The 26,229-nt window shown below is 55.3% G+C and overlaps 1 protein-coding gene across 2 annotated transcripts in view; it reads left to right on the top strand.

The window, feature by feature from the left end:
- EPHB2 (EPH receptor B2) overlaps positions 1–26,229 on the top strand; it is a gene marked incomplete at its 5' end in the record, with an annotated part of 129,835 nt that overhangs the window by 30,250 nt on the left and 73,356 nt on the right. For both annotated transcript variants that reach the window (XM_082295693.1, XM_082295694.1), the window contains 2 exons: positions 10,293–10,357; positions 14,522–15,206. In XM_082295693.1, coding sequence (XP_082151819.1) covers positions 10,293–10,357; positions 14,522–15,206 — 750 coding nt within the window. The remainder of the gene's footprint in view (positions 1–10,292; positions 10,358–14,521; positions 15,207–26,229) is intronic.

Genomic DNA, 26,229 nt, shown 5'->3' on the forward strand with positions numbered 1-26,229 from the left:
CCTCCCCCCGCTGGTGGCTCTGGGTGGCCTGGGCAGGGCTGTGGGGCACAGCTGTGTGTCACTGCAGGGCAGTGGGGCTTCTGCTGCAGCTTTGGCTGCTTGGAGATAACATCTTTCCCTGTAAATGTTATTATCCTGTATATGTTCGGGCCAGGAGAGAGGGGGGTCACCATCTGTGTTTTCCAATAAAAGCAAATTAAAATTGAAGCCCATTAAGGATAGCTCAGTTGGGATTCTGAGCAGGGCTCTGGAGCCTGCTGGGAACGAGTTGCTTGCAGTCCATGCCACCAAGCAGGGTGACAAAACCTCATTTAGTGCCAGCGGTGCTGGGAGGTGGCCCTGGCTGAGCACACTGTCCCCACTGCGGGTGGCGGTGACCCCAAGGGGAGGAGGGACAGAGCTGGCCATAAAGCCATGCCCTGGGCTTGTGTCACCCCTCCTGGTCCCCTCCATGCTCTTCACATCAGATGATGGGCAGAGGTTAGTGAGGAAAGGGATGATGTTGTCCAAGAGCCAAGCGTGTGCTCCTTACCCAGTGATGCTCTGCAGCCTCCAGGCTTCCTGCTGCATCCCAAATCTCCTGAGGTCGCCTTGCCTCTGTGCCTGAGGACACAGACAGTGGGGCTGGGAATACAGGATGATGTGTCTAGGATACAGGAGAGTGGCTGTGGGTATCAAAGGGGACTGGGCAGTGCTGCCCTGCACCCTGGGCATTACACCCCATACCAGTGGCCCCAGGGCATGGTGGTGGGAGCAGGTTGTCATGTTTATACAGCAGCTTTTCACAGGGATGCTGCAGCCAGGAGCTGCACATGGCTTCTGCTCCTGCACACCAGTGGCAGTGGCTCTGTGTTTGGGCACCAGTGGTGACACCAGTGTCCCTCCCCCATGTGATGGCTGTGCCATGCTCAGCTGCACCAGGGCAGTGTGTGGTGGAGGCTGATGGTTCCTTTGGGGCTGGGGCACCTCTAGAAGGAGCTTCTGGGCATGGGACTCCAGCCTCCCAGAGCTCCTCTGTGTCCATCCCCAAGAGAGGAAGAGAGACCTGGAGTCACTTGGGAGGGACATGGCCCTGTTCCATCCTCTTGGAAAAAGGCTTGGTGGGGAATTTAGTCTTGCTGGGCCTGGATGAGACTGGATGCAACACTTTACCCTGGGACTCCGTCCCTCAGGGTATCTCAGAGCTGATGGGGTCAGTGCCATCACAGAGAGCCATCAGCAGTGCCAGTAGCAGTGGCTGTTAAACGCCTGCATCTGTGTCTCCTCTGTGTGGCTCCTGCATTCTCAGCAGCAGCAGGAGGGCCTCTGCTCGCTGGCATTTGGCATCTGCATTGTCTCTTCCCAGCAGCCTGCCCTCGCCTGAACTCAGACCACCTACAAGTCCCTGCTCCTTTCGGGACAGACGCTGCTGGTGGGTCCCTGGTGCTGCTGGAGCAGCTTCCCAGAGAGCTCTGGTGGGGTTATCCTGTTTCTGCTGACCTCTGGAGCAGCTGCTGTGGGGAAACTGGGACAGACAGGATGCATCCGCAGCCATGACTGGGATAGCGTGGCAGCCAGATGGAGAGTGGTCCTGCCTCACCTCCAGCCTCGCCTGCTTCTTCAGCAGGGGCTGAGAGGTCACAAAATCCAAATTCCCTCCTGTGACCTGGAGCTCTCATTCTCCTCTCAGCTGGGTAGGTGAGAGGGACTATCCTGGATGGGCTGAGGGTCAGCTGAGTGCTTGGAAAGCCGGACACATGCTGGGGTGACCTGCAGGACCCCATGGGCTGTTGAGTTTGCCTTCTCCTTGTTTTGAGCTTTCCAGCAGTGGAGCAGTCAGCACGCTGCAGGGCAGTGCTTGCACAGCCAGGGCCTTCACAGGGAGAGGAGGAGCTGGGAAGAGTAGCTGGAAGCTGCTGGATTTGGGCTGTGGCCGTGCTCAGCCCTGGCTTCTCGCTCACCCATTGGAGTTGCCGTGGTCCCCATGGCCAGGTGCAGCTCTGCTCCAAGCCCAGCTTTCCGTATTTCCTGGTCTAGCAAAGCTGGGAGCCAAAGGCCTCAGTGGTTTCTCACTGCACAGCACTATCAGCCCTGGGTTTGGTCCCCTCAGGATGGTCCAGACAAGATGTGGGCAATCAGAGTAAGGGAGGGATTTTGGTGGGAATGGGAAAGCATAGCCCAGCTCATGGCATTTCCCTCATGGAAATGCAGGGGGAGTTTCACCTGGCATTGCTGAAATGCTGTGCCAAGGGCACTGTCAAACATCCCCTTGTTTGACACCAGTCCGGACCCCCAGTGTCACAAGCAGCTGAGAACCACCCAGTAGCAGGTTCTGCTGAGCCCCAGCTTCCATCCCTGCTCCTCTGCTGGCTCTGGGGCTGGCTCCTGTCTCACAGGGCTTGCAGGAGCCATGACTGATGTCCTAGGGAAGTGAGGAGCCAGGAAAGCTCCATGACTCCCCCAAAGTGAGGATGTCTTTCCCTTGCCAGTGCTGTGGGGTGTCTCTGGGGTCAGCTCTCCCTGCTCCATGGACTATCAGCCTGGATTCTGCTTGGCAGGTCAGAGGCACTCTGTGATGGAGTGATGGAGATGATGGACGTCATCCCAATTCTTAGGTCTCTGAGTCTGGCTGGACCTAATTTTTCAGGGAAAGGCATTGAATGACCAGGGACCTCAGTGCTGGGTCCACAGCACTGGGACCACCAGCACGACCCGCTGTGCCTGACCTCGGGGTGGCCTTTGGGGCTCTGGGAGCGGGGCGTGCCGGGATCCCTGTCCCAGCCCAGTCAACTGCCTCTTTTCGCTCCCTATCAATCACTCTCCCTCTTGGAGTTTAAGTGGATCCCTGAGTGAAGTATCCCAAGTATCCTGTAGCCGCCGGCTCACAATGCAGCGAGCTGTTCCCGCGCCAGCGGCTCGGCCGGGGGGGGGATTGGGTTTCAGCTTGTTCCGCTGGCCCCCGGCCAGGCAAAGCAAAGCTCGGGGCTGCAGGGAAGGGCCACTGGGTTTGCTCAGCCCCTCTCAGCTCGCGCTGGCAAAAATATCGTAATCAGGCTCCAGTAAAGCACAGGAGGCAGAGAGGGGCCTTTCAACTCGGGGAAGGGTAAAGAGATCTGTGGCGAGGGCTCCTCAGGCAGGGACAGACGGCTTTCTCATTAGCCACCCCCTACCCCGGGATGTGGTGGCTGTGCCTGAGGCCAGCATGGGAACATGGTTCCAGGAGCACGTGGAGGAGTTCATCCCGACCTGTGGTGTCTCCAGTGCAGATCCTGGTCTTGCTCCACCTGGCTGGGCTCTGATGCTGAGTGTCCCTCCAGCCTGGAGCTGATGTGGAGTTTTAGATGGGCTTCCAGGTCACGTAAGGGACATGGTGAAGAGGAGTGATCTCCCACTGTCTCTGCCTTAGGATGACTTTGCTCCCAACCCATCACAGCGGGCTGGGAGCTTCTTGCCTGCTTTGCGTATCCAGCACTGGCCACAGCTGATGTGGTTATGGGTCCACAAGAAGCTTGCTCCCTGTGTTGACAATATTGGACCAGGATTAAAATCCTGGCAAGTGTCCTACCCTGAGAGAGGAGCTGGCGTGAGGAGTGAAAGGGGAAGGGAAAAAGTTGTGGGTGGAAAAATGAGGGTGGAGGCTCCAGCTATCTGTGGGGCTATTTATTTGTCCAGCTGTTTCTTTATCTGGATGAGCTTGGAGCCTGTGAATGTGAAGGATTTGCCAGGACTTCTGAGAAACTCAGGTCCAGATGCTCTAAATTGGTCTGAATTGGCAAAACGCCATGGAAGTTATTTTTCCGGACGGAGAGAAGTGTGTCTGCAGTGTGCACAGCTCCTCTGTTAATCCCCTTCACCTCCAGCCTCTGCCACTGTCCCTTGGTCCTGCCACTCTCTGTCCCCACTCCTGGCCAGCCCGTGCTGATGGCCTGGCACCACCAGCACCCAGCATGATCCCAGACTCGTCCTCCCCTCCCAGTTCTGTTCACCAGTCTCATTCCTGATCTAACCAGATGGGAAAAGCTGGTGCAGCTGCGAACCCCCACACTCATCTCACTTGTGGCTGAGCAGCAAGAAGACCATGTGGAAGCACAGGAACCCCCACCCTGGTCATTGTCACAGCAGATCTCAGCGTGATGCTGTCTTAGTGTGGCTTTGAGCATCTGGAGGTGGTGGGCTGGTGGTGATGATGTGTCTGGAGATGCCAAGTGTCCCTCCAGAGCCATGGCGTGCCCTTGGAGCAGGCAGCAGTGCCGGGGACAGGCCCCAGTGCTGGCGGGAAGCTGCCCAGAGAAAACAGCTTCAAAGTGAAAAGGACAGGCACTGGTCTCCGGGTGTCCCGTGGGGAGCAGCGCGGTTCCCGGTGGGAAGCGGGCCAGAGTTGCGTCTGCTGGTTTGGAGCAGCTGCAGATTTATTTATAATGCCGTGGGCAGCATGTGAAGCGGCAGATAAACACGCGGGAGGGGAGAACAGAAACAACAACACTGAGAGGACGCTGCTGTGGAGGGAGCGCCGCACTGAGCTGCAGCTATCGCAGCCACCAGAGGTGGGCCAGGGGCCAGGCTCCCACCCCTGCTGCTCCCACATGGCTTTGCTCCATGTCCTGGGTACCACGGGGATCTTCATGGGGCTGCCGAGGCATCAGCCTCTCGCCCTGTTATGTGGTGCTGCCAAACCAGCAGGATGGCACTGTGAAAGTGGCTGTGACAGTGAGTGAAGTTGCCGAGGTGGTTGTCAAGGCATTAACAGTTGGGCTCAGGGTTGCCCATCCAGGAATTGGTCTGTGTTTTTTGTCCCCAGCACAGGAGCTGGTCCTGTTGGGTGCCCACGTGCTTGTATGAGCATGGGGCAGCCCCAGGCAGGACCAGGGAAGCTGCTGGGGGAGATGTGGCCGTGACAGCCCACCACAGGTCACCATGGGCACAGAAGTGGCTGCAGCAGAGGGCAGCCCGGTGGGAGCTGCAGGTGGAGGAGCTGCCTCAGGAGGGTGATGGGTTCCTGTGCCTTGGGGCTTATCACACCTCATGTGGAGCTTGCACCTGTGGCAGAACTTTGTCCAAATGATGTCCCTGGGCCTGGAGTCACCTGTCACTCAGAAATGTCCATGAGCATCTGGAACAGGTTGCCCAGAGAGGTTGCCCAGATTCCCCATCCCTGGCAGTGTCCAAGGCCAGGCTGGACAGGGCTTGGAGCAAACTGGGACAGTGGAAGGTGTCCCTGCCCATGGCAGGGGGTTGAATGAGATGGGTTTTAAGGTCCCTTTCAAACCAAACCACTCTGGGATTCTGTGATCCATCCAAGATCCTCAGAGAGCTGCTGATGTCATTGCAAAGCCTCTCTTGGTGACTTTTGAGCAGTCTTGGGATTCCAGAGAGGTCCCAGCTGACTGGAAGTTTGTGAACATTGTCCTAATTTTCAGGAAGGGCAAGAAGGAGGACCCTGGAAACTACAGGCCTGTCCATCTCACTTCATTGCCTGGTAAAATCATGGAGAGCATTATTCTGAAAAGTATTGAAAAACACCTGGAGGACTACGTAGTCATTGGTCACAGCCAGCACGGCTTCATGAGGGGAACTCCTGCTTATTAAACCTTATTTCCTTCTATGACAGGGTAAACCCACCTGGCTGATCAAGGGAAGCCAGGAGATGGAATCTCTTTTGATTTCAGCAAAGCTCTTGATACTGTCTCTCACAGGATCCTTCTGGACAAACTGTCCAGCCCCCAGCTGGATAAACACGTCACGTGATGGGTGAGAAACTGGCTCACAGGTCAGGCAGAAAGGGTGACAGTGACTGGGGTGATACCAGACTGGTGATCTGTCACTGCAGGGCTTCATCACTGCCCCGTGCTCTTCAGCATCCAATGACTTGGAGACAGGACTGGAAGGAATACGAGGCAAGTTCACAGAAGATGCAAAACTGGGAGGAGCTGTTGCCTCTCACAAAGGCAGGGAGACCCTGCAGAGAGACCTCGACAAAACAGGGGACTGGGCCATCACCAACCGTGTGAAGTTCAACAAGGGAAAGTGCCGGATTCTACACCGGGGATGGGGCAACCCTGGATGTGTGGATGGACTGGGGAACGAGAGGCTGGAGAGCAGCTGCAGGAAGGGACCTGGGGTCCTGGTCAAAGGCCAGTTGGATCTGAGTCAGCAGTGCCCTGGCAGCCAGGAGGGCCACCCGTGTCCTGGGGGACATCAGGCCCAGCACGGCTGGCCAGGCAAGGGAGGAGACTGTCCTGCTCTGCTCTGCAGTAGGGCAGCTTCACCTCGAGTCCTGGGGCAGTTATGGGCATCACAATATTAAAAAGACATGAAGCCGTTAGAGAGCATCCAAAGCAGGCCATGAGGATGGGGAAGGGTCTGGAGGGGCCATACGAGGAATGGCTGAGGTCACTTGGTCTATTCAGCCTGGAGGTGACTGGAAGGAGACCTCATTGTGCTCTTCAACATCCTCCTGAAGGGCAGCAGAGGAGCAGGTACTGATCTCTTCACTCTGTGACCAGTGACAGGACTTGAGGACATGGCTGAAGCTGAGTCAGAGGAGGTTTAGGCTGGATATTAGGAAAAGGTTTTTCACCCAGAGGTTGGTTGGGCACTGAGCAGGCTCCCCAGGGCAGTGGTCATAAGCCTGTCTGAGCTCAAGGAGTGTTTGGACAATGCTCTCAGGCACAGGCTGGAGTTGTTGGGGTTTCCTGTGCAGGGCCAGGAGTTGGACTCAATCATCCTTGTGGGTCCCTTCCAGCTCAGCCTATTGTATAATTCTATAATTCTGCGTTGGACAGGGCTTGGAGCAGCCTGGGACAGTGGAAGGGGTAGAACTGGATGGGCTTTAAGGTCCCTCCCAACCCAAACCATTCTGTGGTTCTACGATTCTGACTCACAGCCACTTGCGCTGACCCTGCAGGGTCACTGTGATTCACGGGGACCAGTTATTCCCAATTTTCTGTAATTCAGGCACCCTCTGCTCAGTATAACTCCGTCTCCGAAAGGACTTCAGCCCGGGCACCAACTTGGTGCAAAAACTGCCCCAAAAGGGGCACACTGGAGTGTTGCAGCTGTGTGCGATGGGGACCACAGCCCTGGGACCCCCTGCACAATGAAGGGTGATAAACAGGAGCCTCAAAGACAGGAACCTGGTTTAGGGAGGAAGAAGAAGGAAGCTGAGCTAATTTAGCTGTCTTGGAGATGGATCGTTTGCCACCCGTGAGCACCACAAGAGGGAAAGGTTTTGGACTGCAGAGTCTTTGTAGAAGGAAAAGGAAATCCAACAGCTGGCAGCTGAATGGTGTAAATCCAGACTAAAATTAATGGAATATCTGGTGTTTTTTATGGGAAGATAATTTGCCATTGGAAAAACTTGCTTAAAACCTGCAAATTTCTTCTCCTCCTTGTCCCTGGCCAGCCGGAGTGGATGCAGAGCTCCAAGGGGATCCTTCAGCTGAGAATAAGGGGTTGGGGGCAGTGGCGTACCGAGCATGACATTTCCACTGCACCGAGTTTTCATTAAATAAAAGGCTTTTAAAAATGCAAAATGCTTCAAAATATGGAGTTTATTTGGGGAATTATTTGTAATGGCTTAGAATAGGTCTTCTTTTCCATTTTAGTCACTGCTATTAATGTACTTACTATGTACCACTGTCATTGATAGTTAAGATAAAGTAACAAATTCAGGGGGTTTTTAAAGCTTCTTGCTAGCACTGGGTGAAAAATGTTGTTTTCCTTTCAGATCAAACGCCACTGGTGTTTTAATGAAAAAGCCAGATCCTCTGATAAAATAAACACTATTATTGCCCTATGTAAACAAATATTCTGTTTAAAAAGAAATTTCGTAAATCTGACCCACAACATTTCGGGATTAACTGTTTTCCAGAACTCTTCCTAGTGGGAAAAATTGAAAAGAATTATTTTTTGCCTTTTACTCTTGGAATAAAACCAAATTTCGAAATCCTGGTTTCCTGTGAACTGGAAACTGCTGGCTCAAACCAGGAGTAATGAACAAGCCACAGTCTGAGGAGGATTTACTGCCAGGAGTAGGTGCAAGGAGCACAGCACTGCCGAGGCACTTTTTGGGGTGCCAGTGGGGAAGGGGAGGTCATGTGCACTGAGCAGTTGTCACCTCTGCATCCAGGCCTGGCTCTTCTGTGATGGGTCTGCTCAAGGCTGAGCTTTTCTTCCATTGTTTTTGTTCAGTGGAGTGAAAGTGGAGAAGGTGGGGATGCTCTTGGGGGGTTTGTGGCAGAATGCTTGGTTTTTTTGATGGGGGAGGAGGACAGCAGAAGGACATGGTTACATCCAGTAACTCTCCATTCCCATTCTGGGACTACCCCTGGCAGTGTCCAAAGCCAGGCTGGACGGGGCTTGGAGCAACCTGGGATGGGGGAAGGTGTCCCTGCCCATGGCAGGAGGGTGGAACCAGATGTTCTTGAAGGTCCCTCCCAACCCCAGCCATTGTGGGACTCTAAGTGTGTGTGGGATGGACACTTGACAGCATCCCTGCAAGCACAGTTGGCATCCCTGGTGCATGTGCTGAAGTCAGGGGCAGATTCACGTTCTCCCTGCAGAGCAGAGGGACACAATTTCCTCTCTGGGCATCACCCTGGTCTCAGCACAGAATCACTGGCCGTGTGCTGCCCTGTGCAGTCTGTCCCACCACGCTCTCCTCGTGTCCAGCCTTGGTGTGCTGAGGCCTTTGGGCAGAATTTCTAAACTGCATTTCCCAAACTCTGGAATATGGTCCTGTTCTCTAAAACTGTCAACCTTGTGGTGGTGCAGAAAAATCCCTGTATTGCAATGAGCATGTGGCTGCAGACCTGGAGGACGGAGAGTTACCCAGACTGTGGAAACCACTTGTGGAAGTGTCCAAAAAACACCTTTGAGCACTCCCTGGGAAGTGTTGAAGTGTGTAGATGTGGTACTTAGAGCTGTGGTTTAGTGCTGAACACGGCAGTGCTGCAGAAATGATTGGACTCGATGATATTCGATGGCTTTTCCAACCTTAACGATTCCATGATTCCAAGTGTCTGTCCCATTTATTTCCGATGGGGCTGGCTGGCCCACGTTCACCTGCTCATGTTGGGCCAGGTATTGGGGTGCCATAACCTGAGCACCCCTCCTTGTGCCATCAGTGGAGTTAAAGCAACCTACAGCTATTTGGGATGAAAAGAGTTCCAGTGCTGGAAGTACCATGAGCTGCAGAAAGGGCAAGGAGGCTTTGCTGTTGGGTGCCTTAGGAGGACTTGTCTGTGCTGGTCCGTGGTAGCATCACCTGACCTATTTCAACCCAAATCATCTGGAAAACCAGCTTTAACAGTGGTTCAATTTTTTAGTACTTTTAAGTCCTAAAAGTGCTGTTCCTTCCCACATCCTACTGCATCTCTGGGGATTCTCCCTACTGTGCAAAGTGCTGAGAAAAAAATATCGTGCTTTTGGGAAACTAGAAGGTGATGGAGGATCCCTGCTCAGGCTGCTCCTCATCTGCAGGGCTAGAACTGCTCTAGGCTGGGGGTACCTGGATTTGGGATTCAGAGGAGGAAAATCCAGCTGAGCTGATGGATGGAAGAATCCCCATTCACAGCAGGAGACATTGCCTGTGCTGGGCACCTCGAGGTCCCACCTCAAGGTCTGGGGTCAGTTTTGGGCCCCTCATGAAAATAAAGACATTGAGGGGCTGGAGCGTGTCCAGGAAAGGGAACGGAGCTGGGAAGGGACCGGAGGACCAGAAGCAGCTGAGGGAGCTGGCGGGGCTCAGCCTGGAGCAAAGGAGGCTCAGGGGGGACCTTGTGGCTCTGCACAAGTCCCTGACAGGAGGGGGCAGCCGGGGGGGGTCGGGCTCTGCTGCCGGGGAACAGGGACAGGAGGAGAGGGAACGGCCTCAGGCTGGGCCAGGGGAGGTTTAGATTGGATATTAGGGAAAATTCCTTCGTGGAAAGGGTGGTCAGGCATTGGACCAGGGCAGTGATGGAATCACCAATCCCTGGAGGTGTTCAAAGGGTGTGTGGACGTGGTACTTGTGGACATGGTTTAGTCATGAATATGGTTTTGGTGCTGGGCTAATGGTTGCACTTGATGATCCTGGAGGTCATTTCCAACCTTAACATTCTGTGATTCCATGATTCTGCATGGGGGCCAGGGAGCAGTGGGCAGGGGGTGGGGAGCAGTTGGGTGGAGGGACCAGTACGTGGCCAGGAGTTTCAGTGTGGGATGGACTCCATCCCTGCAGCTCTGGGCTGGCTCCTCTCTGCCTTTTTCCCTGTCTCCATCTTCAGTCCTTTCATCAGCATCCAATGACTCCTTGTTTCACCTTCCTTCCACAGAGACCCTGATGGACTCCACAACAGCGACAGCAGAGCTGGGCTGGACGGTGCATCCTCCATCAGGGGTAAGGCATCACCTTATGGAGACCTGGAGCTGCTCTGGGGTCTCTGCTGCATGTGAACATGGCAGGCTTGGCCCGGCAAAAGTCAGGCACTGAAGCAAAGTGCCTTGGCCATGTGGGAAGAGCACAGAAGAAGGTGACAGTTGAGGTTTCCAGTAGTTTTCTAGATTGTACTCCAAAAAATACCCCAGTGTTGGAGGTATGTAATTCCCACCCTACAGAGTCAAACCAGTGTGGTGCTAGAGGAATCATACTCTCCATAGAGCTGGCCTGCAGCCACCTAAAAATCACGACAGGAAGAAACAACATGCCAAGACCACCATCACTTAACCCCAGTGTGTCACTTGTTATTCCGTTGCCTGTCACTTGTAGCAGCGTGGGGGCATTAGGCTCAGGTCCTGAAAGGACCGTCCAGCATCCCTGGTGTCCCACAGAGAGACGTTTGCTGGCTCAGCAGAACTATCTCTCTGCTGTACCAGGGCCAGGAGTACCCTGAGACACATCCGAAGACCACCCTGAAGAAGCTCCTTTAAAGAAGAGCTTGGACAAGGCAGTGCGTCAGGTTCATCCCCCAGAGGGTGCTGGGTGCTGCCCAGGCTCCCCAGGGAATGGGCACTGCCCCGAGGCTGCCAGAGCTCCAGGAGCGTTTGGACACTACTCTCAGGCACAGGGTGGGATTGCTGGGGTGTCTGTGTAGGATCAGGTGTGGAACTGGATGATCCTTCTGGGTCCCTTCCAACTCAGAACATTCCATGATTCTGTGATCTCTGCACCCTTCTGCTCATGAGAGAAAACCAGAGTGGAGATAGCTCTGTGTCCCACATGAGGCATCAAGGTGCTTCAGAGCATCCTGCCCACCTCTGGCACTGCTGACCAGCAGCAGCCCCAGTGCCCGACCCCCCCAGACCTGCTCCCTTGCACTTGGGTGGCCCAATCCAGCCTGGCCAAAGCCCGGAGATGCTTCACATGCCTGTGCGTGGCAGTGGCTCAGGCTCCGTCCTGCTTTCCATCCACCCTCCGCAGGGGCTGGATGAAGACGTTTCCGTGGACCTCACCCCCCGGCTGACAGCATGGCCCCGATCTGAGCTGCCTTGGCAGAAGAAAAGAAACAGCCAAGAAAAGCCTCGTCTGAGGAGATTAAACCGAGCCGGGGCAGCGTGGCCGCGGTGTCGCCGGGCGCGGGCGCTGCTGGCCGGGCCCATCACCATGATAAAGGGCAGAGCTGCCCCAGCCCCGCCAGCGCCCGCCGAGGGGATGACGGGCACACAATGGGGGGGAGCAGAGGTCAAGTCTTTTTCTCTCCTGGCCCAGCCTTTCTTGTTTGCGGTGTTTCCATATGTAAAGCACGCCCTGCTCCTGCTCCCCAGCCCGGCCGTAATGAGGCCGGGGCCTGCTGGAAGCCGTCTCCCTGGGTTATTGTGCTGCTGCCTTCTTTTGAGCTCCCGGCATGTTAATTAGAGAGCCAGGAGAAAGGGAGAGGCTTCTAATTAAGCGTCGAGGAAGCGCAGGGGCTGGTGCACAGGGGTGACTTTCTCTCCCATCTGGGGAAAGGGAAGTCGGGAGCCAGCCGTGCTGCGGCAGCGACGTGGGAGGATGCTGGGGGTCCCGAGCCTGGCCCCCAGGGTGCTCCCAGGTCCCCCATCAGGATGGAGATGCCCATCTGGACAGTGCAGTGCAGTCCCAGTGGTTGGTGGGATCACCTCCTGTCTCCACCTCCGGGCAGGGCCCTCAGGGGGGATAGGGGCACATCATGCCCTGCTCTGTGCTTGTCATGGGTGACGATGCTGCGGTGTGTTCCCAGCCTCATGTCCACGAGCAGGACAAGGCAGTGCATCCCTCCCAGAGGTGACTGGCCAGGTTGGGTGCAGCCAGTATCACCTGGAAGACAGAAGCTGCTGTGTGCTCCTTTTTGGGGATTATTAGAGACCCAAAAGCCCAAACAGTTGCTTTATATCTGGCTCTGAAGCTCTTGTGCCATTCAGAGATGTCCTCGAGCCCTGCCTCCACCATCTCCTGTTCATCCCAAGCCCTGGAGACCCTCATTCCACCATGTGCTGCTCCTGCCTGTCCAAGGCTGAGCTCTCTGGGCTCATGTCCTTACCCTCCCTGGGGGCTGGGCAGGTGTGGGTGGGGGGTCCCTGGGTCTTGGTGGCTGCCAAGGTGTGTGTCTGGAGTGGTCCAGGTGCCTTGATTCCCTCACTCCCCTCCCAACCAGTGCCCTGAAAAACAGGGAGATCCTTCAATTTTCCACTAGCACACCAAATTTATTTCTGGAAAACAAAGCAAATGCTCCCGCTGTGTTTTGCGAGGGTGCTCTTCTCGTCCCCCAGCCCTGGCAGCAGATTTACAGCCACTGCCAATCTGAAGTGGTTGGAGCTGTTGGGGATCTTCCCTGACAGCCTTCTGTTAGGCTGTGAGCCTTGATGTGTGAGGAGCAATCTGTCTCCCATCTCCTGAGCCTCTCTCCCCAGTCCTGGGTGCCCTTGTGCGGCCATTTGCAACCTGAGGGGCTGGGGGTGCTCTGCTCCTGCAGGATTTCCCCTGGGTTTGGTCATGGCACTGGTGCTGGATCTGGGCTGTGCTGCTGCCCTGCCCTGGGTGTTGTGCTCCTGCATCCAGGGCAGGGTTGTGCTTGGGGTGTCATGTGAAACAGCTTGGCTTCCACTTGAGCAGGTTTATGAACAAGTTCAGAAGGAGCAGTTCCAGCTGGCTGGGACTGTGTCACACTCCATCAGGACTCTGGTCCCTGCTGCCAGCATCACACGGGTGCCCTGGGTGGGGATGGGACTGCAGGGAGATGCTCTGCTCTCTGGCAGGGGCTGGGCTAGGGGAGATGCTCTGTGAGCTGAGGGTTCTCCTCTCACAAAGACCCTTCCCTGTTGGTGCTCCCCACAGAGGAGCAGTGGCCGGTTACCAGCTGCAGCTCATGCCCTGCATCCCCTGCCCTGAAGTGTCCCCATCCTACACAGGATGGAGACAACAAGCACTGGAGGATTTGGGAAAAAAACAGCCTGGGAAAAGGGCAGAGAGATGGAGGCCAGGAGATGTCAAAGCAGCCGTGAGGTCTGTGAGGACCCAAGGGAACATCTGGAACTGTGTCAAGGGGGTTTAGACCAGGTATTTGGAAAAGGTTCTTCCCCCAGAGGGTGCTGGGCACTGCCCAGGCTCCCCAGGGAATGGGCACAGCCCTGAGGCTGCCAGAGCTCCAGGATCGTTTGGACACTACTCTCAAGCACGGGGGGGGATTGCTGGGGTGTCTGTGCAGGGCCAGGAGGTTGACTTGATGATCCTTGTGGGTCCCTTCCAGCTCAGGATATTCTCTTCTGTAATTCTAAGGATCTTCCTCCAGAGCTGGTAGTCAGTCAGCTGCGGGGAGCTGGGCAGAGCTTCCCATGGGGAAATCTGTCAGCTCCGAGCTGTCTTGCTGAGAAGGATGTTGCTGTCATGGCACGGCTCATAGGCATGTCTGCATCCCATAGATCCAGTTTAGGGGAGCTGGGGCTGGGACCTGAGCACACCTGCTGGAGGCACCCAAAGTATTTGACCCTCAAAGGGGCAGGGATGAGGGCTCATCCAGCATCTCCCTTTCTGGAACACGGCAGGATTGGCCATGGTCCTGTCCTGCTCCTGGGAAGAGGCACTGGCTGCAGCCAGCCAGGAGGTTTTATGGCTTGTGAGGGAGCGGGTCCTGCCTGCCATGTCTGTACCCATTGTGGGAATCCCTGTGCTAAGGGCACTGTGTTCGTGTGCCAGGGGCACAGCCGTGCAGCGCGGCCGTGGGCACCGCCCCTGCTAAAACCATTTCTGCAGGCCAGTGGCCTCGCTGTCCCACCAGCAGTAGAGAGGCTTCACCCTGAATCCAGGCATGGAGCGTGGTGCTGGTGGCAGTGAGGTGGCCCCAAGGGGCCACTTTGTCCCCACAGTGTGGAGCCTGCCTGGGGCATGGTGTAGGTCAAACCCTGCCCAGGCAGGTACAGGGCACCTGCAGGGGGGTGCTGGGATGAGGTGCCGGGCACTCTGGGGCAGCCTGTGGGATGAGGTGGGCACAGAGTGGGGCAGCTGGTGCTGGCAGAACCTACTTGGCACATAGTGGGGATGGGAAGAGGCGAGGAGGGTGGGGAGCATCTGTTCAGTGCAGCCCCTTGACTGTGTGTGTCCTGCCCGCAGTGGGAAGAGGTGAGTGGGTACGATGAGAACATGAACACGATCCGCACCTACCAGGTGTGCAACGTCTTCGAATCCAGCCAGAACAACTGGCTGCGGACCAAGTACATCCGCAGGCGAGGAGCACACCGCATCCACGTGGAGATGAAATTTTCCGTCCGGGACTGCAGCAGCATCCCAAACGTCCCAGGCTCCTGTAAGGAGACTTTTAACCTGTACTATTTCGAGTCGGACTTTGACTCGGCCACCAAGACTTTTCCTAACTGGATGGAGAATCCTTGGATGAAGGTGGACACGATTGCTGCTGACGAGAGCTTCTCACAGGTGGACCTGGGTGGACGGGTGATGAAGATCAACACTGAGGTGCGCAGTTTTGGGCCTGTCTCCAAGAATGGTTTCTACCTGGCCTTCCAGGACTATGGGGGCTGCATGTCCCTGATCGCCGTCCGTGTCTTCTACCGCAAATGTCCCCGTGTGATCCAGAACGGGGCCGTCTTCCAAGAAACCCTGTCGGGAGCAGAGAGTACCTCGCTGGTGGCAGCCAGGGGGACGTGCATTGCCAACGCCGAGGAGGTGGACGTGCCCATCAAGCTGTACTGCAATGGCGATGGCGAGTGGCTGGTGCCCATCGGCCGCTGCATGTGCCGGGCCGGCTACGAGTCGGTGGAGAACGGGACCGTCTGCAGAGGTAACCGTGGGCCCTGGGCTCACTCCTGCACTCACCTCACTGCTGGTGGGGGCACTCGGGATTTGCATCTGGGATCTGCATGAACCACCTGGGAGGGACCTCCTTGGGCGGGGTGGCAGAGGGGCGTGTGTGGAGGCTGACTCCTTCCCCAGCTCCTCACTGCCTGCCCCAGGCTCATCCATCCGTTGCAGAGGCTGTGCATGACCTCCAGATCCCCAGAGCCACTGGGTTCAGGGCTGGCACCTGTTGCTGGTGCCATCTGTGCTCTCCAGGTTTTGGAGGTACACACGTGTGGTGCATGCCACCAATCTGCAGTTGCCTCCCCAAATACTGGGGCTGTTCTGCTGTTGGTTTGTGCTGTGTGCTTTGGCATGGGCTGAGTCGCTTCTGGGATGAGGGGACTGGGAACGCAGGCTCCCAAAAGGGTGCAGTGGGAGGGAGCAAGTTAGTCGCTGTTGTACCAGGGATGGTGAGAATAACGACATAGAGTTCAGGTCCAGGAAGAATGGAATAATTTAATAATTCACAGACTCATTTCTATAACTTGGTTCACTTGAATGGCATAAGGTTGTTGGTCCTTTGACCATCCACCTCCCAGGATGATTGATTCAGACCCTACAACACCCATTTCAAAATATTTTCTCCAGTCAGTATCAACAGACCGTGCATAACAAACAACAGGTGCAAGATAGAGAATTAGTTTACAAAAACCTCTTCACTGTTTTCAGCTAGCCTGCGTGAGAAAGGCAAGACTTTCACAGGATGCTGGCAGAAAGCTGGAAAATTTCTCTGCTTCAAGCTTTTTAGTATCCACACAAGTTGTCTACAGTGTTGTCCTGGTGAGATTCAAATGGCCCAGGGTGGGACATGGTCCTGGGCTGTTCAGAGCTACCTGGCCCCTGGGCTCCTCAACAGCCTGAGGTTTCCTGCCCTGTAAATGTTCTGCCTCTGTAGATGTTCTCCTGCCCCTGTAGATGTTCAAAGCAGACTCCATGAGTGCCTGCTGAGCTCAGCTGAACACCATGGAGCCGGTGTGGTCCCTCCCAGGCCAGCAAGAGGCTCGGCACCCCCTCCCTGAACTGATGTCTGTGCTCTTGTCCAGTCACACATGGGCTTGGGAAGGTTGAGAAAGGCGCTCCTGGGGTTGCTGGGAGGGAGGTGGGGACCCCAGAGCTGTGTGATGGGCACCTGCATCTGTGCCATGCATGGAGCAAACCACAGAGTTTGGCAAACAGGATCTTTTTCCCCCATTTGAGCATCCAAATCCCTCTGCGGTTCCGATAGCATCGGCACACTCCGAGCAGAGCCAGGGCTTCTCTGAGATCAATTATAGATACATCGGTGGCCACTGCAGAGCCAAGGGAGGAGCTGTGTCTCCTCTCTTCTGGCTGTGAAGGGGTGGCCAGGTAGAACCAAGCACAGGGAAGGTGCTGGTAGTGGGAGACAGACAGACTGGAGAGGGGGACGGACAGTCTGACTGCTCAGTAGGGACTGCAGGCTGTATGGTCCCTGTGGAGAGGGCTCCATGTCTGCTGCTGGTGGCTGGGCTGCTCATGCACCAAAATTCAGGTCCTGGTGTGCTGTGGGGATCATTTAATATCCCCTATTTCAGCTACTCCTCACTTAGCCGCTGAACGCCTCTTGCCACCGAGCTCGGGCAGATCAAGTGTCTTCCAGCCTTAGCAGGGATGGGGATGGGGACAGCAAGGAAGTACTGCTGGAAACTGAGCCCGGCTAATCCCTGCCTCGGAGGGCAGACAGGGGTTTTACAACTCCCAAGTGAAGCATCCGTAGCAGCACCAGAAAGCCCCAATGATTCATGGCAGCTTTTCCATCTCAGCCTGTTTTTTCCCCGAGCAGACCCAGCCCTGCACAGTGCTTTGCTCTGATGCGGCCGGGCTTTCTTGGGGAGCTCCCCGGTGCCACTGCCAGCCCAGCCAAGGGACAGTCCCCTCGCACGTCCCGGGGCTCCCAGGACCCCTCCTGCAGAGCCCTGTCCGCGCAGGGCCGGGGGGGGGCGGACCAGGCAGGAGCGGGGCCGAGGTGGAGGGGCAGGCCGGTCCCCTCTTTGTCTGGGCAGCAGCAGGATTTTGGGAGGTCCGGTACCTCGGCAGCTGTTTCTGCAGCCGGTGCTGGCGCGCGCCGGCCCCTCGCTCCCCGCCCTCATTAATCACGCGGTGGCCGGCAGCCCATCGTCTCCATGGGGCAGCTGGCTCCGGGGCTGCCTCCCTTCCCCTTTCCCTTCCCTTTTTCTTTTCCTTTTCCCTTCCTTTTCCCCTTTCCCCTTCCCATTCCCCTTCCCTTTCTCTTTCCCCTTTCCTTCCCCTTCCGTTTCCCCTTCCCCTCCCTCTTCACCTTCCTATTCCCTTCACCTTCCTACTCCCTTCCCCTTCCCCTTCCTATTCCCTTCTTCCCCTCTTCTTTTCTTTCCCTTTCCCTTCCCTCTTTGCCTTTGCCTTCCCCTTTCCTCCTTCCCCTTCCCCCCCTTCCCATTCCACTTCTCATGTGGGGTGGAATCAGGGCTGGATGGGACCCCAGGATTGTGCCAGACTGGGACAGCCTCTCCATTTTTCCCTGGCAGCCCCCAGAAGAGGAGCGGGGACTGGGAGGAGAGCCAGCCACAGAGTTGGCAGGACAGCCATGGCATCCCCATCCTCTCCCAGCCCTCGCAGTGAGCCCCACAAAGGGCTGGGAAGGGGCCGGTTGCCCCAGCTCTGCTCGGGAAGGAGCACGGGATGTATCCCTGCATCCCTGCCCTCCTCCCGCCGGGTCCCTGCCCCTGCTCCCTGCGGAGGCAGCGGCGGAGCCGCCTGGCTTGGGGGACTCACTCCTACATGTGGCTGGCAGGTTTGCTCTTGTTTCCAGGGGTGGGAGGGAATCTGGGCCCCTTTCCAGAAGCAAAACAAAAGCAAATCCGAGCTGGCTTTCGGGGTGAAGTTCTCTCGCACACTCAGGCGCCCAAACACGACGTGGCAGGGAGCGTGGGGGGCCGTAGTCCTGCCCCACCAAGGCGTTCAGGTGGAGAAGGGCATCCCAAGGAATGGACAACCCCTCTGTGCAGCTGGAAGGAGTTGCTCATTTTCTCCGCTGGGTTTTTCATCTGGCTAATAGCGCGCCAGCCTGCTCGTGGCAGTGTGCACAAGGGATATTTATGGAGGAAGTTCATGCATCTAACAGCTTAAGCTCTTCTAAGCTCGCAGCCCCAGCACAAAAGGATTTGGGGGCAGTTAACAATTCTGTGTGGTTAAGAGATTTTCATTTCGCTGGGCCTGGCTTGCCGCTCCCGCAGGGCCCTGCGAGGGGCTGGCTGCCCACTCCTCTCCTCTCCGCTGCTCTCCACTCGCTCCCCAGCTCCTCGCTGGTGAGGGGCTCCACGCACGCACCTCCCCCAGCCCCGTCCTCCCCGCTTCACCTTCTGCTCCCTGCCTGCGTCTTTTCTCTCCATCTCCCTGTTCTTTGTCTGCGCCTCCCCCCTTCCCTCCCCTCCCCGTCCCTCCCATGCAGCACATTAAGCGCATTTCTCCCTCTGCCTCCCGTATCCATTGGCTCTGCTCAGCCACAGTGGAGGCAGAGCCATTGTGCTGCCGCTCTCGCCGGGCTGGCTGGACAGCGGATGGACGCTGCAGCACGGCCTGTGCCTGCTCAGGGACAGCAGCTGATGGCTGCTGCTCTCAGCAATTCGACCCTTCATCCCTTCTGCAGCTCCTCTCCATCACAGCAGAATATCTCTGCTCCCTGCATTCTCTTTGTTGTGCTCCTACAGCACCGAGCACCGGGAGTCCTGGTCGTGCTGGGCTGACAGGGGATAGTTTTGCCCTGCAGAAGCTGGTGGTGACACTCTCTGGCTGTCAGAGACATATGGTGTCATCCCTTGGGGTCATAGGCCTGAGGAGGAGAGGAGCTGGTGACCTGAGGGGAAGAGGAGAAGCCAGGTCAGATTCAGGCTGGCAGCTATCTTCTCCTTGGCCCTCCTCTCAGTTCTCTGCCCCTCTACTCCACTTTTGTGAGAACCCCCTGCAGAGCTACCTCCAGCTCTGGGGTCCCCAACATCAGAAGGACGTGGAGCTGCTGGAGCCAGTCCAGAGGAGGTCACAGAGCTGCTCCCAGGGCTGGAGCCCCTCTGCTCTGGAGCCAGGCTGGGAGAGCTGGGGGTGCTCACCTGGAGAAGAGAAGGTTCCAGGGAGAGCTCAGAGCCCCTTGCAGGGCCTAAAGGGGCTCCAGGAGAGCTGTAGAGGGACTGGGGACAAGGCATGGAGGGACAGGACACAGGGAATGGCTTCCCAGTGCCAGAGGGCAGGGATAGATGGGATATTAGGAAAGAATTCCTGGCTATGAGGTTGGGGAGGCCCTGGCACAGGGTGCCCAGAGCAGCTGTGGCTGCCCCTGGATCCCTGGCAGTGTCCAAGGCCAGGCTGGACGGGGCTTGGAGCAGCCTGGGATAGTGGGAGGTGTCCCTGCCATGGCAGGGGCTGGCACTGGATGAGCTTGAAGGTCCTTTCAACCCAAACCATTCTGGGATTCTCTGATTTTCCAGCTCGAGCTGGAGCTGGGCCTCCCCTGAGGGAAGCCCAAGGGCTCAGCAGTGTCCCCTTCCCTGCCACGATTTTGATGTGCAGGCCAGCAGACCGGCCACCACCCCACTGTGTGTGGGGGACACGGGCACAGGCGTGACAAGCACGTGTGACAAGGACCCTGAGCCATCCCTCCAGCACAGAGGGTGGGAAGCAGCCAAGCTGTGCTTGGGATTTGGAGGGGGCCAAGTACGTGCTGAGGGCTCGGAGCAGCTTCCCAATGTGCCGGAGCAGGGCCTGTCCGAGCTGTCTCACAGTCACGGCCCACGAGGACGTGATGTTTTCATGATAAGAGGCTATTTATGGCTCCGTGCCTGTTTTGGGTCTGGGCCTCCACTGATAGTGCTGGACCCAGCCAATAAATTGTGCTCTAGGGGTAATCGAGTTCTTCCAGGAAGCATTCCTGGTTGAACTGGAGCAGATACAGCCAATTGTGCTGGAAATGTTTCCAGAGGCAGAGAACTGCCCATTAAATGCTTCCAGAGGTTGTCCCTGCCTTCTTACCCCGCTGTGCCTGGCGCTCCCACCTCAGAGCTTCATCCATCACCACACCTCTGTGCTCAGTGTGCCTGTTTAAGGGTAATCTTTGGCCCCTGGTCCTCTGGTAAGGTTTTCAGCCAACTTTTTTGGCTCTTCCCAGCCCTTGGCACTGCTTTAGCCTTTCCCTTGGCAGATCTAGCTCTGCACATACAGGCTGCTCATGGTGATCAGCTGCATGCCAGAGGGGATGCTGAGATTCCCTCTGCCTCCATCCCCCCTTTGTTTAACCACTTTGGCAATAGCATTTCTCTGGGTGCTTTTGAAGGATCCTTGTCCTTCCTTGTGGGACTGGGGGGACTGGGACCACATCCCTGTCCGTGTAGGTGTCATTTGACACGTTTGTACTGAAATGCACATTCCTTGCTTGTGCCCAGCTCCCCAAGGCGTTGGGATTGCTGTATCAGGAACCCATCATTCTCAGTATTTACCACACCACAGCTTCCATGTCAACAGCTAACTTTATTGGGAATGCTTTGGGCTTTCTCCTGGGTCATTGATAAAAATGTTAAACAGCCCAGAGGCACGAACCACATTTGTTGGCTGCAGCAGAAACAGCCCCGCTCAGATCTCCGGCCGCGCCGCCTCCGCCTGCCAAGTTTTAATTCATCGAGGATGTCCCACGGTGTTGGTGGAGCCACTGATTTCAGAATCAAAATATCCCGTGTGTTAGCCAGGGGAAGGCTCTGCAGAGGTTTGGGTGTGTGACATTAATGCCATCACCCCCCAGTCAATATCGTAATTGCATCAAAAACCCGTACAAGGCTAGTTTGCCTTAATCTATTTTCCCTAAGTGCACACAGGTTGGTTGCACTATCCCTACCTTCCTTTAATCCCTCGCTGACCCAGTCCTGGAGCTGGCACAGCCTTGTTTGACTGGTACTGACATTGCAACCCTAAAATAGCCACAACTGCCTCATTTAGCAAGTAGCTTTTCCTCCATCTCTGAAACACCCTGTTGCCTCACGGTGTGTGGAAAGTGAATGCTGAGTGTGCCCTGCCCCATCAGCCCTTTCCCTACACCCCCTTAGGTAGGTGCTGCCCTGACAGGCTGATTTAGCAATGTTTAACTTTAGTGGCTGCTATTTAACATCTTGAGTTACTGCTGGAATGGAAAGTATTCCACCATCATCCTCGAAAATGATTACATCACCTGGCTCCTTCCCAAGTACAAAACAGGAATTTGTCTGCCTTTTCTACAGGCTTGTTGACAATTTGAATGCTCCCAGCCGGCCAAGGCTCGGTGGCATTGTTGGATACTGCTTTTGGGGCTTCTCCCTCTCCTCCCTCTCTGTCTGGGAAGCAAGAATACAGCGTCTTTCTTTCCATGGCTTTGATTCTTCTCGCTGACCTCTCCATGTTGTGAATCCAATTAGGGCTGTGGTGGAGACTGCAGCTGCTCACTGGGAGCCACTCCACACCTGCCTGGTGCTTGTCCTCTGCACGTTCCTGTTGGAGTTTGGGCTTTGGGAGGCTGGAATGGGACCCAGGGGAGCTTGACAGACCAAGGGGGTGTCAGACAGGGGGGTTGAGGTACTGATTTGCTGGAGCTGTGAAGCCCCAAGAGATGCTGATCTCACAGGGAGGGTCACAGATGGTCCAGGAGTGGGGCAAGAGGTGTGCTACCATAGGAGGGAGATGAACCACTCACCTTGGAATAAGAAATGCAGCTTCTGAGGAAATACACCTTCTTGGGAAACAAAGGAAATGAGAGTTCCTTTCTCGTTTTGCTTTCAAGACAAGGAATGGACTGAGACCTTCCACAAAAGTATTTTCTGTACAGAGAAAGGGAGGAGATGAGGTTTCCCAGGACATGAGAGTGGGTTTTGAGCAGTAGGAGGTTGCAGAGCTCTCCCAGCCCTGCTGTGATGGTGTAGGAAAGACCTCAGCAGGATGCACAAGGTGACCCAAGAGCAGCCCATGGGAGCCCAGAGGGGAACAGCACTTTCTCCTTTATCAGTGCGGGCAGGTCACGAATCCCTTGGTTTGGAGGGAGGGATGGAGATCTCAGGTCCGGCAAAACCCAGTGGTAGTTTCCTGATGGAAATGATGGCCATTCCCAGGGTTTCTCAGAGAAACATGGTGGAGTTTTGCATTGCCACTGTCTGCCACAGCTGCTGCTTGCCAGTCCCTTTGCCCCAGCCCCGTCATCCCTCTGCTCTAGGTCTCGCAATGGTTTAGGTTGGAAGGGACCTTGAAGGTCACACAGAGCTGCAGGGATGGTCTCTGCCCCTCTTCCTACTCTGGGACAGGCTGCTCCCTCCACCCCATTGTGCTGGGATCGGCGAGGAGATGGGGGAGGTGGGTGAAAGCAGACCTGGGGGTGGTGTCCCCTCTGTCCCTCTGGGCACAGGGACACGCAGTAACACGGTGCTTTCCTGGAGCTGATGTGGACCAGGAGAAAATCTCCCCCTGACTTATTTTTACAGATGAAACAGCATTTTGGATCAAACACCACATTCCTGGTGTTACACCCATGTGAGCAGGGAATAGCAGCTCTGGCAGCATCCTGTGCCGACGCCGGTGGGAGAGCAGCATTTGTTCGTCTCTCTCCTTCCTTGGCCTCCCCTTCCTCCCCTCCCCCCCGCCCTTTTTTTTTTTTCTGAGAAAAGTGGTAAACATTAATAGGAACTGGAATGAATAGCTGGGATTCAGGCCCAGGATTCCAGGATTTTAACTCATTATTGCCTTAAAAAGAAGGGAATGTGTTTTTTGCCATTAGTTTTTTCCTTTGATTGAAAGCATTCAGAGATCTTGGCGGGGGGGAGAGGATTTTTCCTTGAATTCCTCACAGTACTGGATTTTTATGGGGCAACAGGAGAATATCCTTCATCATATGTCACTTGAGGAAAATTGGAGAAAATACTGCTTTTGAGGATTTTTTCTTTTTCATTTTAAGATTTTTCAGCAAGTCTGGCCAAAGCCAAGAGATTGTGTTGAACATTTAATTTTGGGAAATACCCTCAGACATCCTCTGCACTGATTGAAAGTTTTTCTGATGTCAGATGACTCAGATGTGCTCAGTAAGAGCACAGCTCTTTGATTTTAGCCACACAAGGTAAAAACCTTACAGAGAATTTAATCTAGAAGCCATGATTAGCTTAATTAGCTCCAGGGAAACTCATTATTGTTCCCCATATGCCTTAGAAACATAATCTATCACTGGGAACTGTACAGAAAAGTCCTCATAAAGGTTGGGAAATGGAATCGAAGTGTTCATAGTTCATACAATGGCTTTGTTAACACAGGCCAAACTTCAAACAAGGTTTAATTAGGTTTGGCCAAGCAAAATACACAATATTATCGTGTTTTGAAGGAGACCTTAAGTTTGGTGACACTGATCTGTGATGCCCAGCCTTTGCGTGGGTGGTTGGAACTTAAACACCTCCTGCCTCCCCCTCCAGACCCTTCCCCATCCTCGTGGACCTTCTTTGGGTGCTCCCCAAAGAAGCTGGAGTCCAAGAAGTGGGGAAACTGGCTGTAGTACCAGAGAAACTGGTGATTTGCAGGATGGCAGGTCTTGAAGACTGGAAAATGGGGAACAGGGAACAGCGTGAGGAAAGGAGAAGTCACTGGGTCTGGAAAGCAGCCTGGGAAGGGGAGGCAGGAAAAGGTCGTGGTCAGACCTGGAGCCACCAGCTCTGTGCCTTGGCACCCAGAAGGGGACCTGTGTGAACACATTGTGACAGCCTGTGAAGCCTTTCCAGGTTTCTGCAGCAAGATCTTCAAAGATTGAGATCTCTTCTCCTCAGCATGTTGGAATGACACCTGCCGAGGTGTTGGCATCTTCACGGAGCCCTTGGAGGTAACCCAGGGATCTTGGCTTTGCTCCTTGTGTCAGAAACCAGAGAGACCTTTGCAGAAAGTGATGTTTTCAGCTGGCCAGTGGGAATCTTGATGCTTGAGTGTAGGGTTCTGCTCCCAAGCACATCCCAGGCACCTGGGCTGGCCCCTACCACCGTGAAGGGCTGCGGGTACCACAGTGATGGTACAGCAGCATCCCCGCACCAGCAAGGGAGGGTCTCCTTGGAGATCCACAGGCTGGAAATAACTCCTATGACCAGGAGCAAATTCAAATTCTGCATTTTGAGAGAATATCTTCAGGAGCTGGGTGCTGACAGTTTTCAATGATGACAGCCTCCTACTTTTAGAGTCTTTTGGCACTTTCAGGCTATTGGCACTTCTGGAGCTCACAGAGACCCTGTGCTCAAGGCCATTTTTAAGGCTGAAACCACAGCCAGCAATTTCCTTCCAAACCATTATGATCCCAAGAGCCCTGTGGTTGTTACACCTGCAGCTGGACAGGAAGAGGAGCAGAGTGAACAATAAATGGCCACGTGAGAAAGGTCATTCAAACTATGGAAGTGCCCAAACCCTCCCGAGCAGTCAGGATTACCGTGAAGTGGAGCCCATGGAGCAGAGTAGCACTCTTGCTTTGCTCCCCGAGGCATTTCTCCCAGCCTGGATGGCTTTAGAAAAGATCATCTTGACTTCTGCAGTGGCTGCAGGAGCAGCAGACAGCACACTCCATGGAACTCCCCAGATGTGCCTTTTTATGGCTCTCGGGAGGCTCCAGGGGGAGGCAGGAGGGGCTGTGCAGCGCCGGGGCCCTGTTGGCTGTTGGGCAGCAGGGAGTGGTTCCCATCACACTGTTCCTCTTTGTGCCTGCCCCTCAGGACAGGGTGTCTGCACCCCCCAGCACGTGCTGAATGGATGGATGGATGGATGGGGGCTGCTGCTCCACGCAGGGGCCCGAAGTGCCCACGTGTGTGGAACAGGCAGGATGCAGGACACTGCTGGGCATCAGACCCTTACCTGGGAATTTCTGAGGGGCTGATCTCTCTCCTGAGACATTTCAGTGGAACCAACTGTTTTTCCTGAGCCTTTCTCTGCCCCTTTCCTTCCTCTTCCTTTTTGCTTATCCCTCATCTCATGTGACAGTTCTCCAGTGTCTGTCCATATTGCTGTCACCATGATCCCAGAGGATTATTTTGGCAGATTCCCCATTGAACCCCAGCTAGATGGTTTGGGATCCTACAGAACCACCTTTGGCTCTCAGGGATCTCAAGGAAGGAAGAGGAGGAGGAGGTGATTCCTCAGGCTGCCCAGGCTGTGGATGCTGGAGCTGCTCCCTTGTGCCAGCCATCACCTAGAGGATTCCCAGAGATGGAGGCAGGAAGCTTAGGAGGGTTTATCCCAGTGGAAATGCTCCTGCTGCAGACCTTTCCTTGCAGCACAGCGAGCAAAATTAATTCTGAGCCTTTCAGTGCATCCATGCAGCCTCATTAATAAAACAGAATGAGGAAAAGCGGGGAAAACAGGAATAGAAGAAACATTTGGGGAATGACTCACACCCAGAGAAGCTTCTCATTCCCCTTTCCCTACAGTGCACCCCAATGATGGATTAAAGCCTGCCTTCCTTTGCCCTTGCAGTGCTGTTTGTCCTGGTGTGGGGACAGCGAGCATTGCCATCCTGTCACCTTCACAGGCACCTGCCTCAGCTCCCACATGGATCCAGGCAGGAATGGTGGTGTTTTACTCTCAGTTTACACCCTGGGAGTGAACCTGTGGCACCAACTGAAGAATAAGAGACGAGGGAGCCATTGTAGGAAAAATAATCTCCAGGTTTTCTCCAGCTTGCTTTTCCATCCAGGCAAATCCCAGCCTGAGAACCTTCCTGGAGCATGTCCAGAGACAGGAATAGAGCTGGGGAAAGGTCTGGAGCATGAGTGGCTGAGGGAGCTGGCGGGCTCAGCCTGGAGCAAAGGAGGCTCAGGGGGGACCTTGTGGCTCTGCACAACTCCCTGACAGGAGGGAGCAGCCGGGAGGGGGTCGGGCTCTGCTGCCAGGGAACAGGGACAGGAGGAGAGGGAACGGCCTCAGGCTGGGCCAGGGGAGGTTTAGATTGGATATTA

The sequence above is a fragment of the Coloeus monedula genome (assembly GCF_965178545.1).
Source record: "Coloeus monedula genome assembly, chromosome: 22".
Taxonomy (NCBI): Eukaryota; Metazoa; Chordata; class Aves; order Passeriformes; family Corvidae; genus Coloeus; species Coloeus monedula.